The sequence below is a fragment of the Perca flavescens genome, chromosome 2 (genome assembly GCF_004354835.1).
Source record: "Perca flavescens isolate YP-PL-M2 chromosome 2, PFLA_1.0, whole genome shotgun sequence".
NCBI classification, from domain to species: Eukaryota; Metazoa; Chordata; class Actinopteri; order Perciformes; family Percidae; genus Perca; species Perca flavescens.
Window position 1 is genome coordinate 8372046 of NC_041332.1, and position 17854 is coordinate 8389899.

At 38.8% G+C, this 17854-nt stretch overlaps 1 protein-coding gene across 1 annotated transcript in view; it reads right to left on the minus strand.

The window, feature by feature from the left end:
* Nucleotides 1–17457, minus strand: part of LOC114546678 (complement C3) — a 37947-nt gene extending 20490 nt beyond the window's left edge. Inside the window, exons 1-15 of the mRNA XM_028565646.1 lie at nucleotides 17375–17457; nucleotides 14911–15100; nucleotides 13689–13854; nucleotides 12864–12934; nucleotides 12556–12647; nucleotides 11751–11833; nucleotides 9466–9553; nucleotides 8102–8204; nucleotides 7005–7119; nucleotides 5029–5144; nucleotides 4701–4844; nucleotides 3624–3839; nucleotides 2598–2798; nucleotides 1696–1851; nucleotides 1242–1371 (exon numbers count right to left, since the gene is read on the minus strand). Of these exons, the coding sequence (XP_028421447.1) occupies nucleotides 1242–1371; nucleotides 1696–1851; nucleotides 2598–2798; nucleotides 3624–3839; nucleotides 4701–4844; nucleotides 5029–5144; nucleotides 7005–7119; nucleotides 8102–8204; nucleotides 9466–9553; nucleotides 11751–11833; nucleotides 12556–12647; nucleotides 12864–12934; nucleotides 13689–13854; nucleotides 14911–15100; nucleotides 17375–17457 (1954 nt within the window). The remainder of the gene's footprint in view (nucleotides 1–1241; nucleotides 1372–1695; nucleotides 1852–2597; nucleotides 2799–3623; nucleotides 3840–4700; nucleotides 4845–5028; nucleotides 5145–7004; nucleotides 7120–8101; nucleotides 8205–9465; nucleotides 9554–11750; nucleotides 11834–12555; nucleotides 12648–12863; nucleotides 12935–13688; nucleotides 13855–14910; nucleotides 15101–17374) is intronic.
* Nucleotides 17458–17854: the final 397 nt, after the last annotated feature.

Below are 17854 nucleotides of genomic sequence, written 5' to 3' on the forward strand. Positions count from 1 at the left end.
TTATAATCATGGTCTACCTCATATACCTGTCCTTGACTGTTTACATTTTTTCAGTTTGCACATGCATAACTTGCACTGTTTACATTCACACTTTTTATAATTATTATTGTTGCTTTATTTTCTTTAAAAAAATATATTTTGTATAGTTGTAGTATATATTCAAGATTTGACATTGTTTGGCATTCTATTTACAGCAAAGGAAGAATTGTAATTGTACATATGACAGTAACACTTTGAATTGAATTGAATCAATGCTCATTTTGTTGATCTGCTTGTCTCTATCACAGACATTCTTTTTACAAATCAACATATCTGATAAACAATAATCAGCTGTATAAAAAAAGATCAGTGCTGCCAGTCTGCCATAGATACCAAGGATGTAATAGTATGCAGTTTCAGCAATAACTTATTTACAGGATTACATGATGGATCAATATTACACTGCCTATCTAGAGGGAGCCTAAGCTAGACTAATTCAAAGTTTAAGCTGATTCTAAAAATCTTAATGTTTATATATGATTATTTTCATTTGCAGTAGAAGAAGTACCTAAGCAGTTTCAGGTTTTTAGTAGAGAGTTGTATTGTCCCAACTATATACCTAAATGTTGGCATTTTATCAGCCTTTAATAGGAGTTACTGTTTGTCACAGTCCACCACCTATAATAGCTCCAGTATTTCTCCACTTTGAGCAAACACACAGTGCAAACATGGCCTTGAGCTGCTACAAAGGGAAAGACGGACTCAAACAGACGACATCTCCTTTTTTACAGGAATTTTACAATTTCTGATTGTTTTCTTATGGTATATAAGTTAAAGTTCATTGTCTTTACAAGCTAACTGTAACAAGAGAAGACTGGCAGAAAAGGCTCACCCTGTATGTGCTATTTTTTCAACATCTGTCCAAATAACAGCTTGCAATTGAGTATCATTCACTCGTTTATCCAGTTTATTACCTACCAGTAGTTTTAAAGCAGAATTTGCATTTCCAGACTTTTTTATAGCTTATAAATAAATTAAGCATTATTTACACTTTGTTTACATTACAGCATATGAAGTAATCCTGTGAACTAGTCTGTGTTTTGCTCAACAGTTTGAGGTAAGAAGCTAGAATAAGGAGCCCCTCGAAAATGAAATGATTCATCTCAAGGGGTTATCCTACTAATCAATACTCTATATAAGTGGATGACTCAAATTCATCTCATGGGCTGAGCGTGCAGCTGCTGCTCCATTCTCGTAGGTACCTTGTCTGGTTGTGGTTTGAAACCCGGCACTGGAGGCGTAGAGCAGCCCTGCTTCTGAGAACACCGCCTTGGCATCTCTGCCACCCCCTCGGGAGCAGCCGATGTCTCCCTGCTCCACCGTACCCCAAATCTGAGGAAAGGGGAACATGAGTTTTTTTTTTTTCAGGATAGCATTTTGATTAAAAAAAGCACACAAATGATACTAGTTGGTACAGAACAAAAAAAAACTGTTGACTTGTAACACCATAAAATTCCACTGTCTTCCATTAAGTCACTTAAAAACTGACTTTTATAACTAATAGACAAGTTTGCAAAGAAATAAATACTTTAAAACAAAGTGGAAAAACTATGTTTAATTGGTTAAAAAAAAAAGAAGAAATTTATAAAGATTTTTTTCAGTTTGAGGTTTTTATTTTACAAATACATTGTTTACTGTTCACACACACACACATACCTTCCTCTGTGTAAGTCTGTCCCTGTTGAGCAGATACACAGCATTGTCCACAGCCACCAGGCTGACCTTTGCCCCCGGATCGCCTCTGATCTTAAAAGTAAAGCTCTTCCCAGGCGTGTAATCTCGACGTATGCCGTCCACCGGCCCGACTTTCAGCTGTAAGACAGCATAAAATAAAAAGCATCACAACAAAGATGTACAAAAGACAGAAAAACAGAAAATATACTAATTTCCAACAAACCCCACAAAAAAAGACCAAAACCAGCAACATGTTTGTCTCCGCGACTTCCCTACCCTGTCAGTCACACTCTGCCCCAAACTCGTTGGTTCCTGCTAAAAACAGAAATCTATAAAAGTTGGTCAGGATTATACTACTAAATTATTTATTTAGTAGTTTAGTTATTTCCCAAAACATCTAGACACTGTAGTTTTTAGTGATTGTAAACAGTCAGGGACTATCTATGAACGTGAATTAATCCACATTCGGTGCTCTAGTGAGTATTTATGTCAGCAGGACGATGGATGTTGGGTTGAGTCAGAATAAACTAATGAAGGAACATGTCACCCAGTACAACAGTGTGGCTCATTGATGTGCTTTTGTTAGTTTTTGGACAACAATGAAGCTCTATGGCACAGAGGAAGAAGATAGATCAGGCTTTAATATACACACAACACTTGATAGTCAGATCAATTCATTGTTGTTTTGGTCTTTTCATGGGATTTATGTAAACTAAGAAAAGATAAAGGACAGCCTGATGATTTATGCTTCAAGCCACGGTTTGTTGTATAAGAACACTTTTTACATGTTGACAGACACATGCAGTGAGTGCTGAACTCTTTCAGCTATGCAACAAACTCTGGAGGCTTCTCTAGTGACCTATGAGACTGAGCTGATCACTCACCCCTCCAACACAGGAATCTGCCACATCTACCCAGATAGAGTCTGGCACCACCTCCTCCATCCCCGCCCAGGGAATACTGTAGAACGCCACAAAACGGAACGACGGCATCATCTCCGGGGTGACCGTCACTCCGACGCTGGTGACCAGCTGCCCCGTCACATCTACACGCTTGGCGACAATAATTTTTCCTTTATTCAGCACCTGAGGGAGTTGTGGGGAGAAAGTCATGATCAATACAGGTTTTGTGTTGTTGTTACTTGCTGATGGTCAGTGGTGTAATGTACTGAAACTAAGTACATTTACTCAAGTACTGAACTTAAGTACAAATAGTGATTTTGATGCTATCATAGTACTGCCCCTAGCACTCCCATTCAAAAGGCCATTTGACCGAAAACGACAATACGGTAAATCTTAAAAGTGGCGTTTCCGTCCTATTTATGCTTTTAAACGAATGTTTGACTCAGGTACATTCACAAAAAGAACCTAGGTTGCATTTTGGTGAGAGTTACACTTGAAAGTACTTGTACTTTACTTGAGTCTTTTTTTTCATGACACGTTGTACTTCTACTCCGCTACTATTGTACTTTTTACTCGCCTCATTAATCTTACAGCTTTAGTTACTAGTTACTTTACACATTAAGATTGTTTCACACAAAACACATGTAGTTTATGAAATACGATGTGTTATTATAAACTGTCCAACAATATAACAGCCAACAAGTCCAACTGAAATGATTAGCCGTTTAAACACAGAACTGTTTGGATCGTTTCCAGTTTCTAAATTGTGAAGATTTTTCTGCATTGGGTACTTTTACTTTTAATACTTTAAGTACATTTTCCTGATGATACTTACATACATTTACTTAAGTAACATTTTCAATGCAGGACTTGTACTTGTAACAGAGTCTTTTTATAGTGTCATATAAGTACTTTTCAAGGAAACAATCTGAAGACTTCTTCCACCATTACTGATTGTTCTACGTTTCTACTTTCTGACTTCCAGTTGTACTGGAAATGTTGTCTCACCAGGTAGGTAATGTGTTTAATGTACTGTCTGTGTGTCGGGTCTGCAGGAGCGATGATCAGCTTCAGGGACAGTGTGTCTTCTACAGACACCGTGGCGGTCCCTGTGGAGATATACAGGTAGTTCTGTTGGTCCCGGTTAAAGGCGACGTACGGCTGAATGGTGATTTGTTTCTTGGCCTGCTGGTCTGGTCTCAGGTCTGCCTGCGTGGTCTCAGCCTGGGAAACAGACAAAATAAAAAAACTAATTAAGGTGTGTAACAGTTCTGACTTTATAATCCCAAAAGTAGACAAAAGAAATCAGGAAAAGACATTTTAGAAAGATGTTCTAATACCACACATTACAAAATGTGTATCTAATTGGTCTATGACCAATTACAAAATAATGTCTTCTGAAGACACTCAGGCACTTTTGTATGTTAATTTTACTTTTAAAATGTATTTATTCATTTGGATTATTTATTTGATTCATCTGCTGATTTGTTTGGGCAGTTTTGCGTGAAAAATGTCTTTAACAATTAATAGATTATCAAAAAGATTTGATCCTGACTAACTATCTGTTGATAGACTAATCAATCTGAATCAACCAATCATGTCAGCTCTGTTCAATAAATTATAAATACAATTTTAGATACCAAACTTTTCAAGGATACTAAATATGTCACGCGTAACTTTGGGGAAATGTTTCAACACATCAAAAAGCTGAATGGTGAAGTGTGAGACAAATTCATTTTTAAAAGTGCTTAGAGGTCTGTAGAAATGATGTCAGCTGGTGAGCTACAATGTTCTTTAGCTGTGGTGAGATGATAATAAAAAATTAAATGATCCATGTCAGTAGATCAGGCCTTTCTTTCAACAACCTTTACAGGAGGACACAACAAGATAAACATGTGTAGAGCAAACAATGGCAAATATTAAATTAATACAAGAAAGAGCAGAACATTTGGAGTAAAAGTGAAAGGAGGAAAAAGTGTGAAGCAAGAATAGAAGCCGTGCTTCTGAAGAATTAGTTACAATTAGTTAAATTTTACCAACATTCGACCATCTCTGTGAGTAAAAGCAGAATGCAGTCATACTAACAGTAATGGTTTGTGGCTGTTGATCGCGGGGCATGTTGATGGTGACCCTGTTGTTGCTGGTGGAGTCAACCGGGGAAACGCCCTGCAGCTTCAAGTTGACCGGGATGTTATGGGCCGGGGAACCATCATGGTGGCTCACCTGGATCTGGAATGGAAAGGATTTTGTGATTTTATACACTTTACAGTGTTTTACTCATAGGGGATGAGCTGAAGGACACATGAACACAAGACACAGAGGATCCAGCTTGTGATGTTTAATTTTACTGGACGTAAACAATAAAGTATCCAGTTTTAGTGGATAGATCATTAACATAGATGATAGTCCTTACTGTAAAGTCCAAGGGCAGGCCCGGCTTGAAGTACTTTGGTATGTCTTTGAAGGATAGGACGTACATAGACTCCACAATTTTAATTCCAGTCTTCTCTGCTTCAACCAGATCACTGCCTGTACAGTACAAAAACAAGGGTCAAATACTACCAATAACCGCAAACCTGAATCATTAAACCCTTGTGTTGTCCGCGGGTCAAATTTGACCACTAGTTTTTTATATCAGAAATATGGGTTTCTTTAAACAAAATTGCCCCAAAAATGTCATGGATGCATGGATGTACGTTGTGATCTTCGCAGGTAAAACTGATGATACATTTTTATTTAATTTTGGGTGTTTTATTCAATTTGATGGCATTTGAAAAAAAATGTAAATGGTTTCAAAAACAGTATCCTGACTAAACTTTACATTTACCTGTATGTGATCCACTCAACATTCTCTGATCTTAACTATAAGGATAAATAATTCACAATTTCTGTTTTTTTTTAAATTTAAAAATGAGATATAATGTCATATAAACTACATTTATTGACCATGACAAAAGCACTGAAAAAAGCTCATGGTCAACAGGTTAAGGAATCGAGACACAAAGGTCCCCTGTGGTATTTTGACTTTTTACACCATGTCACACACTTAATGGATTTAACAGTTCCTGAAGGAAAACTGCAAATTTTTAAACTTTTTTATTTTAAAGGGTAAAAACAAATATATTTGAATGCACTGTCACATTGTTTGTACCAATGTTTAAATCTGGAGGCTTTTCACATCTGTCCAAGTTTTCAAATAGCTTGAGTCAGTTATCAAATGCAGAAATAAACAGGACCTTTGCATTCAAATATCTAAAATAACTCCTCCCAGTTTCAAACTTATCACATTTTTGTGTTCTGTGAAATGCCCCACATTTCCCAAGAGCTGAGCCACGGGGGAATGTGATGACTGTCTGTCCAGAGGGTCGAAGGTCATGTTGATACAAATCTAACCCCCCGGGCATTGAGCTGTCCTGTACAATGAAAAGAATAAACTTTGGTCTGTTTAGGACATTTTGACGAGTTTAGTCTTACTAGGCTGTGGTGCAAGGAACAAGGCAAACACAATAGATACAATGCAAATCACAGTTTGTTTGTAATCCAGTCTTGTTAAGGTAAAAACTCAGGAGCAGCACAACTCATTTCACATATGTGAAGAAGTTTCGGGAGACTCTGATGAATTACACAGAAGTATTTAATGGACCCTCAATTGAAGAGAAAATGTAGGCAGGCAGTACATAGTACGTGCCGTCCCAACTGGCTGAAGTTCCTGTCTTTCTGAAGGAGTATTTAAACTCATGCTGGAGGCGTTAAGTTTAGCTGAACGTTCAATGTAAACAAAGATACTGCAGGTGCCGTAAACACAGATACTTATCCCAAATTTCTCAGCACACACAGAATGTGTTATATGTTTGCTTCCTCCATGAACTTGGCAGGATGAAACAGCACTGTGTTATCATACAGCTGTCTCCCATCATCTATGGAGACACAGACTAAAGTATTCCTCTGTCTGGAAAGGTTAGGAGGTTATGTTGGACACTGACCTGAATGACACCTGAGTACCACTCGATCAACATACATAGCATGAGTTCATAAGCTGGAAATTCCATCACAAGTCTCCTACAGTACGTTGTGTCAGCACAAGAAAGATAATTTCTTGCACCCGGCGCAGCACAAATCCCGATGCAAGTGTCTTTGCTAGTTTAAGACTGACGCAGTTGTCAATTTCCCGTCCAGTGCCCATGTCGTTTAAATAGCAAATGCACCTGCGCCCATCTTTGCTGGTCTTACAGGGAGGTGTGTTCAGGTGAATTCTTAGCGTATTGGTATCTTGAGGCAGCAGGACGTGACATTGACCAACAATTTTTGTGTACACATTTTCCGAATGACTATTTATTGACTTTCTGTTGTTTTTTTTCTCCTGTGTAGCCACTGACACAAAGTGCTTACCTGAGTTGGTGAGCACAGAGGCCTTCACATACACAGAGTTGCCCACCAAAGATCTAACATCGGGGTAAGCTCTCTTGATCTCCTCCATGCTCAGACGGATCACTCCTCCATCCAGCTGCAGGAGAACAACAACAGAAAGTAATTTCACAAAACATTTGACAGGAAAAAAGCTAATTGTTCCACTGGTAATACTGACTTAAATACTGTTATTTAATATATTACTTATTATTAACCAATATTTATAATTTCAACAAATTAAATCTTATCTCAAAGTCCACTTACAGGCTTCTTCTGGAGCTTGTAAAGGTGCAGTACGTACTTATAAAACTAACTTTCTGTCATATTTGCTGAAACTGACCCTATGTTCAAGTAGAACTACATGAAGCAGTTTAATTTAATAAAAAAAAAAAAAATCTGGCTCCTCTGGCACCACCTACAGCCTGTAGTGCGATTTGCAAAAATTCACCGCTCCCTGTTCAGATGCACCAATCAGGGCCAGGGGGGTGTCTAACTGCTGTCAATCTCTGCTCATGCACACGCATTCATTCTCCCTTGTGGGGGGAGGGGCTCAGCAGACCGTTTTGGGCTTTAGCGGAAAGGTTGGAGGGACTTTTAAGTTGTCGATGTTCAAATTTTTTGGCTAAGTCCTGGATCTTTGCAATCCTACCTACAGCATTTTAACAGCACCCCCACAGTCTTGATAAGCAACTGATACTGACACACTTATACTGAGCAAACTTCCTCCCCTGAAGAAGGCTGTGAGATGTGGTTGAAAGCTCTAGAAAATGCTTTTAAGGTGGACCTTGAGGTAGGATTTCTTCTTTTTGTCAAACTACTATTTCAAAGTTCAAGAATTAACGTTCACACACATTTGTTTTCGAAAAAGCCAAATGACTCTGTGCTGCACTCAGTCAGAGTTAACAGGGGAACTCCGGGCAAAGCAGAAACGCAACGCAAAAACTTAAAAATAAGTTTAATAGGAAAGCAAATAAAGACAATGCTAAAGAAAACCAAAACTTGTAGTAGCAGCAAAAAATTATGATGTGCATGGCTCACAATTGTGGCAGGAAAAATTCTAGGATGGAGCAGTGACTTACATCCGACACCTGCTTCACTGAAGGCAACCTTCTCATCTCTTGGTTGATCTTCACTCCAAACACAACATAGGCTGTCCCATGGACCGGCTCCCCATACAGGTACCTGAAACACAATCCCAACAATGGTCCGTCAACAGTCATTCATTTTTCTTATAGACAAGAATTTGCCTATACGAAAATAATGCCTATATTTGTATAGCACATTTCAGTAACAAGGCAAGTCAAAGTGCTTTACATAAAACATTAAAGAGCAGGTAAAAACACCTAAAATAAGAATAAGACAGGTATGAAATACAGGAATAAAAGTTACAATGCAGTGTAAGAACAAATACATCAGAAAGAAAAGTCTTCAGCCTTGATTTAAAAGAACTGAGAGTTGCAGCGGACCTGCAGTTTCCTGGGAGTTTGTTCCAGATATGTGGTGCACAAACAAAATCAACGCTGCTTCTCCATGTTTAGTTCTGACTCTCGGGACAGAAAGCAGACCTGTCCCAGACCACCTGAGAGGTCTAGATGGTTCATGTGGATGGTTATATACTCAAACATTCTGGAGGAAAATCTGGATGTCATCAGATATCCTCATTGATGAGGTTTATGTGTCCATGTGTATGTTCCTGTGGTTTCAGAATGACGACCAAAGCAAGAAAATGTTTGCACCTCCTGAGTTCTTCAGAGGCTAGTTTGGACCAAAAGGTATGGTTTTAAATTTAGATTAGGATTAGGCTATCCACAACGTTCCACTTCCGGGATTGCTCCGAAATTCTGCCGGATGTCCGTCACCTTCCGCTTTCCGGTGGATTTATGAGGACTATGGTTAACTGCTCCTCAGATCTCTGCAGGGTAAATCCAGACAGCTCGCTAGACTATCTGTTCAATCTGAGTTTTCTGTTGCACGACTAGAACAGCCTTTGAACGTACACCACCAAAATGTGGTGTTCCACCAAAACACATTCCTTCCCGAGGCTATTTTGCAGAAGCACCATGGCTCTGTCCGGAGCTTAGCGCTGCCCATGATGATTGTGATTGGTTTACAGAAATGCCAATAAACTAGAGCACGTTTATCTCCCATCCCGGAATGCTATGTAGACTAGCCAGACCTTTCTCCGCAGAGCTACGGGGGAAGGTCTGGCAATGCGAGACTAGGTTAAAACTAAAAGCAAAATTGGTAGGAGTTAAGGTAGAGAATTAATTGTCACCGAGAGAATTAATTGTCACCAAAAGTAACAGCTGAAATTCAATCAGTAGTATTTTAGATTAAGGTTCACTTTAATGGGTCAGTGAATGAACATGGCCAAAAGTTGTATAATAAACTTCAGTGTCATAACAAGCCTGTGTGTGTGTGTGTGTTTGTGTGCTTGACCGACCTGGCCGATATTTCTACTACAAGTTCACTGTCATCCAGGCTGAGGAAGGACTTCCTGGGAGTCAGAGTAACATTGAAGGCAGGAAGCACTGAAACACAACACAACGACAACAATAATAGCTCTGTATTACAAAGACAGAGAGCCTCGTAACTCCTTTCCAAAAGATAAGATAAGATAGGATGAACGGTAACACTTTACTTGAAGGTATCTACATAAGAGTGGCATGACACTGTCATGAACAGATGACACAGTAACCCTAACCCTAACTCTAACCCTAACCATAACTTGTCATGACAAAAAACCGAATGACACTTACTAAAAGAAACGTTATGTCATAAATGTTTATGACTTCTTGATAATGTTTATGACATGTTCATGACAGTGTCATGTCACTCTTATGTAGACACCTTCAAGTAAAGTGTAACCGGCTAAACTTTATTGTTCCACAAGGTTAAAAATGTGTCTTGGGCGAACCCCCATGCTGCTGCCATTACCATTACAAACATACATACAGACATACACTACTGGTCAAAAGTTTTAGAACACACCAACATTTTTTATTGAAGTTTTAGCAGTTCAAGTCCAATGAATAGCTTGAAATGGTGCAAAGGTAAGTGGTGAACTGCCAGAGGTTACAAAAAAAAGTAAGGTTACCCAAAACTGAAAAATAATGTACATTTCAGTATTTTACAAAAAGGCCTTTTTCAGGGAACAAGAAATGGGTTAACAACGTAAAGCTGTTCTGCAGCAATGAAGGTTGATCAAGCTTTGAGAGCTGGTGTTACCAATTCCAACTGGTGTTCCAACTGATCTGGATTACTTACATCCCCCTCTGTTTGTATAAAAGTATTGTTGGAACACACTGTGGTACCATACCCTCGTGAGCATTATTTGAACAGTATTGTACTGCAGAAAGTAGTGTGTTGCTATAAAAATGGTGGGAAAAAGCTAATTAATAATGGAAGAGAGACAGACCATCATAACACTTAAGAATGTTGGTCTTTCCTACAGAGAAATTGCGAAGAAAGTCAAGGTGTCAGTGAGTACAGTATTCTTCACCATCAAAAGGCACTTAGAAACTGGGGGAAACTCTGTCAGGAAGAGGTCTGGCAGACCCAAAGCCACAACAGAATCAGAAGACAAGTTTCTGAGAGTCAACAGCTTGCGTGATAGGCGGCTCACAGGACAACAGCTTCAAGCACAGCTTAATAGTGGTCGTAATAAGCAAGTCTCAGTTTCAACTGTAAAGAGAAGACTTCAAGCTGCAGGTTTGATAGGTCGAGTTGTAACAAGAAAGCCATTGCCAAGACGAATAAGAAAAAGAGGCTTGCCTGGCCAAGAGACAAGAAACATCGTCAATGGACTACTGAAGACTGGAAGAAGGTGCTATGGACTGATGAATCAAAATTTGAATTTGGTTAGTCACGCAGGATTTTTGTACGCCGTCGAGTAGGCGAAAGGATGGTTCCTCAGTGTGTGACATCAACTGTCAAACATGGAGGAGGAAGCGTGATGGTCTGGGGCTGTTTTGCTGGATCCAGGGTTGGTGATTTGTACAGAGTGAAAGGCACCCTGAACCAAAACGGCTACCACAGCATTTTGCAGTGCCATGCAGTACCCTCTGGTATGTGCCTAGTTGGTCAGGGGTTCATCCTACAGCAAGATAATAACCCAAAACATAAGTCTAAGCTATGCCAGAACTACCTTAGCAAAAAAGAACAAGATGGTAAGCTTAAACATGGAGTGGCCAGCACAGTCACCAGACTTAAACCCCATTGAGCTGGTTTGGGATGAACTGGACAGAAAAGTGAAAGCAAACCAACCTACAAGTGCCACACATTTATGGGAAATTTTGAAACTGTACTGAACTGAACTTTCTGAAGAATATTTGAATTCCATTGTAGAAAAAATGCCACGAGTGTGATCAGCTGTTATATCTGCCAAAGGGGGCTACTTTGATGAGTCAAAAATTTAGAATACATTTTGGTTTATAAATTGATTCCATGATTTATTTTATAACTTAAATTGTTCATTTTTTCTATTCTTTCATTCAGAGTACAATAAATTTCAATAAAAACCTGGACAAATTGGGGTGTTCTAAAACTTTTGACCAGTAGTGTACATCATACACACATAGATGTTATTGAACAAATAACACAGCAAGGTTTCTAAAACACTAATCCCTTAGTAAAAAAAAAAGTAAATCATTTAATAGTAGTAAAACCAAAGAGATTCTCCCAGTACGTCTTTACCATTGAAAATGTGACATTCAGAGTTTGACCTACCGTATTTTTTCACCTCGAACGGGGAGGTGAATGTGTTCTGCTGCCAGTGGTCAAGCTTTGCAGTCACTGTCCATTTCCCTTCGCTGCCAAAGACATAAAGTCACATCAGAGATCAAAGTTAAGTAAGATTCATCCTCTTGGAACCACGAATGTCTGTAAATAATGTGTCAATCCATCTCGTATTTGCGGAAATGTTTCATTGAATAAGTGAGAATTTGGACCTGCTTGTGGCACTATAGTGAAACGTCAGTGTCAGTCAATTTCAGTGAGATTCACCCTCTGGTGATCGTGAATGTTTGTATAAAATGTCACAGCACGTCATCAAATAGTTGTTAAGATATTTTAGGAAAATAGAGGTGGATCCAAAAAGCTATTCTGCTAGCATAGCTAGAAATATCAATAAGTCATTGACATTTTAATTATGATCTGTCAAATGACTATAAAAAAAAGTCAAGACAGGTGGTAACAAATGTTATTGTAGAGACGGTGTGAAAACCACTTTCCCCAGAAATCCTGTTTACATTGACAAAATGCCCAGGACCTATACATGCACTAATGGAGAGATGTCAGAAAGAGGGGGCTGCCCATGACAGGCGCCCCGAGCAGTTGGGGGTTCAACATAGTATGTCCAACAACCAAGACTCTACAATTCTGTGTGTAAGTGAAGCAGGATGGCTGTCAAAAAAAAAAAAAAAAAAAAATGAATGTTGAGCTATCGTCCCTGGATAAAAGATTGAGATAAAAACATATAAATTTCTTGGCAGTGGAAAGAGTTGGAGAAATGAGTCAAATAAGTTGAACTTACTTAACAATGTCAGAGAGCGGAAAAGTCTCTGCGTAGACGCCATCAGCAGCTCTGACCCTGGAGATCTGTTTAACCACTATGCCATCTGGATTCTGAAACACACACACACAGGGTTAGGGTTAGGGTTCATGTGTCATGACAGTGTTATTACAGTGTCATGTGTTCATGACAGTGTCATGACACTCTTATGTAGATAGCTTCAAGTAAAGTGTTACCAAACTATAAAAAATGGGTAAAACAGCCAATCCTGTGAGCCTGAAACAAGAGAATAATATACAAATCAATTCATCTTCTGATCATTTCTTTACCTGGATATCAATTGTGACTGAGGTGTCGAAGGCTTTAAAGGACGGTGAGGATGCGAAGGCTCTGAACCGAACTGGAGAGGGGCAAAAGACACAGAAAAATGCTCAAAATAAAGTTTTCATGATTTGTACATCAGTCCAATATTACTCAAGTGTGTCATCAATTCAGAGCATTATCATTTTTACTGCTACTTCTACTAGTACTTTTTCTCGGACCATCAACTGCTTATATCACCTCAACTAAGAAGTAGGTTTCACTTTTGACGACAAAATAGACACATTTATTTGAAATTACGATATTAGGAAAGTATCTAATTGCGATTATTTAGACTGATTTGCGATTGCGATATGATTCTCGATACTGGAGGGAATTATCCTTTTTGTATCATAATTCTCATTTTCATTGAAAAAAATTAAACTAATGATTGAAGTGTGATTTTTTTGCTGGAATTTGTACCAAACAAAGATTTTTTCTTTAGTCTGTAGGATATGATTTGTAGGCCGGGATGTCTCTGCAGCACCACAATACTTTATTTTAGAATGGTTTGACACATATTTTGCCAAATATTTCGACCCCCCTGCGATTTGGATACTGCACTAGTTCATATTGCAATTTTGATAAAAATTGTGCAGCCCTAATTGAAAATTGAATTTTTTTAATTAATGTTATCCTACACAAACCTTATCCACCAAAGTGAATCAGCAGTTTTAACCCGAATTCTAATTGTGGTCGTTCATATCCATGTGGTTATTTCAAGGTTATGTTTGTTAGTTAATTTGTGTCACTGATGCACCATTATCGTATTCATCAGCATCTTCAGTTCTCACCAGTATCTCCAGGTTTATAGATGGGTTTGTCTGTCTGGATGAATATGTATCCAGAGTGAAAGGACACCATCAGTATCCTCTCCTCCGAGTGGTAGCCCCCAAAAATCACCTTCAGATGCACAAACTTGTTACTTTTCTCTTCACGATTCAAACGATCGGAGGGAAGCTGGGATAAAAAGAGATTCAAATACAGGATGATGTTTAGAATTTGGAAAGCATCATCATGAGAGTAACTGCTGATAAAGACTGATCTCCATCCTGCTGCTGGTAATTGGTCTCCTTAGTTCCTCTGTTGTTTATGTCATATTACATCATAAAGCAGGGCTGTAGTCAAGACCACCTTTGTCGAGTCCAAGACAAGTCCAAGACCAGAACTAGTCGAGATCAAGTCGAGACCGAGTCCAAAAAGGTTAGAGTCCAAGACAAGACCGAGTCCAAAAAGGTTCAAGACCGAGTCAAGACCGAATCCAGGACAGAAAAAAAAGTCTTATGCATGACAGTTTCAAGACAATCATTTGGGTTATTATTTGTTGATCTAAAAGCAAAAAGAGTGTCACAACACCCAGGATTTGTAAGTATAGCCATTGCTCTTGATATCATATCATCTAACCTAAAGAAAACAGAATGACATATGGTGATACCTCATAATAGCAGTGTTAGAACTGATACAAACACCAATCCACTGCTATTACCACTGCTGGGTACTAGTACTGAGTATTTGAGCAACTAAATGAAAATATAGCTTCACTCCAGATATAGTGTAGAACAGAAGTGACCAGTATTGTGTGATTGGTTATCAGGTGGCCAGTGTTTCACTTTCCCTCCAATATTATTACAAACATAATAAAGACACCTGGACTCGGTTGAGACCAAAAGCCATATTTGGCAAGACCAGTGGCAGAGACCGAGACAAGTCCAAGTCCAAATACCAGCGAGTTTGAGACATGTCCGAGACCATAGAAAAACCGTCTTGAGTCTGGACTCGAGTCTAAGACCAGACTCCAAGTCCAAGACCGGATTCGAGTACTACATCCCTGTCATAAAGTGTGTTTGCATACACTAAAGCAACCAGATTACTTTCTGCAGTTTCATCAGGGAGCAGCATCAATAATCCACTGAAAATAAGAAAGCCGTGATAACAAAAGGGGGTCAAAGGTAGAAGAGAAATCTCATTGCCGACCTTTGGCATGTAAACAAAACACAAACAACCCTGGTGAGTCACCTGTATAGACTTGAGAGCGTGAAATTCATTTTCCACACTGAGTGTGACCGAGTCCGTGAGGAGGGTAGTGGTTTTACTGAAGTCCAGGATGGAGATGGAGACGACGATGGGGACGGACACATCGTTTGCCTGTAGGTAGATGTTCTCGTGGCTGTCTGTCCTCAGCAGGTCTGGAGCCAGCAGGGTGAACCTGCAGGTAAAAGCCACAACATGAGGCATGGGTAGGTACCGCCATATTCACTATCTTTCACTACATCAGTACTACTTTATTACTTACTCACACGTCTACTAGACTACCGCAACCTTTGTCTACTACATCTCCTACTCAATAACTTATACTTTATTTAAGAGGTCCTAAAGGATCCTAATTATGTCCTGGAAAGGATCCGATATGTCATTTCTAATGATGTTTACAGGAATGTTCTACACACTGCTGAAAGTAAAGGTGTGTACACTTCCTTACTAGAATTATATTCATAGAAGTGTGGATAAAACTCTATTTAAACTAAATGAATTCAATTATATAAAAGAAAAGTGAAAGAAAAAAGTTTGAGACTTCTGGTCAACATGTTTAGAGGGAGGAGGGACCTGGATTCATTATCTCTGACCCTCAATACTGGAACTACCTTCTACTATTGCCACTAAAAACAAACAATATATACATGTGTTAAATAGTGTTTTTTATAAGAAAAAAAATGAGAGAAACACTGCAAAGCTTGTGAGAGGCAAGTCAAGAAATTTAGGAGTGATGAGATGACAGAAGAGAATAAATAAACTGCTAATCCTACAACAGAGTTTGGTCTGACTGTTGTATTAATGCCAACTGTACCTTGGTGAATTACTAACTGAGATCTTTGGGTCTGGTAGGCTGCAAATAAACAGAACAAGTATTAATTTCAGTCATGACACAGCACTGCAAACTAGAACTTTTATAACATGGTATTGAGCTTAATTATGGTTTTTTAACATTAATATGAGTTCCCCTAACCCTATAAAAGAGACTTCAGATACAGTATTAGGGGACCACTAAGGTCTATATAAAAGAGACTTCAGATACAGTATTAGGGGACTACTAAGGCCTATTTAAAAGAGACTTCAGATACAGTATTAGGGGACCACTAAGGTCTATATAAAAGAGACTTCAGATACAGTATTAGGGGACCACTAAGGCCTATTTAAAAGAGACTTCAGATACAGTATTAGGGGACCACTGAGGTCTATATAAAAGAGACTTCAGATACAGTATTAGGGGACCACTGAGGTCTATATAAAAGAGACTTCAGATACAGTATTAGGGGACCAATAAGGTCTATATAAAAGAGACTTCAGATACAGTATTAGGGGACCACTAAGGTCTATATAAAAGAGACTTCAGATACAGTATTAGGGGACCACTAAGGTCTATATAAAAGAGACTTCAGATATAGTATTAGGGGACCACTAAGGTCTATATAAAAGAGACTTCAGATACAGTATTAGGGGACCACTAAGGTCTATATAAAAGAGACTTCAGATACAGTATTAGGGGACCACTAAGGTCTATATAAAAGAGACTTCAGATACAGTATTAGGGGACCACTAAGGTCTATATAAAAGAGACTTCAGATACAGTATTAGGGGACCACTGAGGTCTATATAAAAGAGACTTCAGATACAGTATTAGGGGACCACTGAGGTCTATATAAAAGAGACTTCAGATACAGTATTAGGGGACCAATAAGGTCTATATAAAAGAGACTTCAGATACAGTATTAGGGGACCACTAAGGTCTATATAAAAGAGACTTCAGATACAGTATTAGGGGACCACTAAGGTCTATATAAAAGAGACTTCAGATACAGTATTAGGGGACCACTAAGGTCTATATAAAAGAGACTTCAGATACAGTATTAGGGGACCACTAAGGTCTATATAAAAGAGACTTCAGATACAGTATTAGGGGACCACTAAGGTCTATATAAAAGAGACTTCAGAGACAGTATTAGGGGACCACTAAGGTCTATATAAAAGAGACTTCAGATACAGTATTAGGGGACCACTAAGGTCTATATAAAAGAGACTTCAGAGACAGTATTAGGGGACCACTAAGGTCTATATAAAAGAGACTTCAGATACAGTATTAGTAATCTCAAAATACAGTTTTTATACTGTGTGTGTCAGGTTTTCTGTTAAGTCCAGCGTTGGTTACTTACTCGTGGAGATCCCAGTAACTTTCTATTGGTGTAAATCTGGGGAGCACATTAAAAAGATATAATAACTTAAGCTGTCAGAGGCAAAAGGTTGCAACCGACTGTATAAAAACTAGGCAGCAAGTGTATATGACTTCTGCACATGCAAGCACGCAACACACACACACACATACCTCTCATGCCAGGGGGGTCTGTAAAGAACAAAGAATCATTAGTAAACTAAACTGTATAGATAAACAAGCTGTCTTGACAGGCAGCAGAAAACAGAGAGGTACCTTCTCCTCAAAGGGTTAAACTGTCCATTAGAGCTGCAGAGAAGCATGAGAAATAAAATGTTGTGAAGCGTCCACCGTCCCATGTTGACTGACTGGGAGCCTCAGTGTCCTATGTCCACAGCAGAGACAGTCAACTACTGTAACCCCCCCCCTTCTACCTCATCATACACTCATTGTACAGTCAACAGGAAGAGGAGGGGCAACAGTTTCTGATTAATAAGAATGACTCAAAAACAAACTGCAGGTTTGTTGGTCAGGAAGCTCTCACACTCCACCTGCTGCCAAACTGTAAATAAAGGGGGTCATTGATGGAGCCCAGAGTTCAGCATTAAAATGATAAAATCATCCCATGAACGATGGCACACTGAGTATCAAAGGAGATTTCTCCGTTTTTTATTTTTTTTGTCCAACTATTTTTAACCAACATCAACCACCACTCCACTCCCCACAAAAGGACAAATATATTTATGACACCTTTAA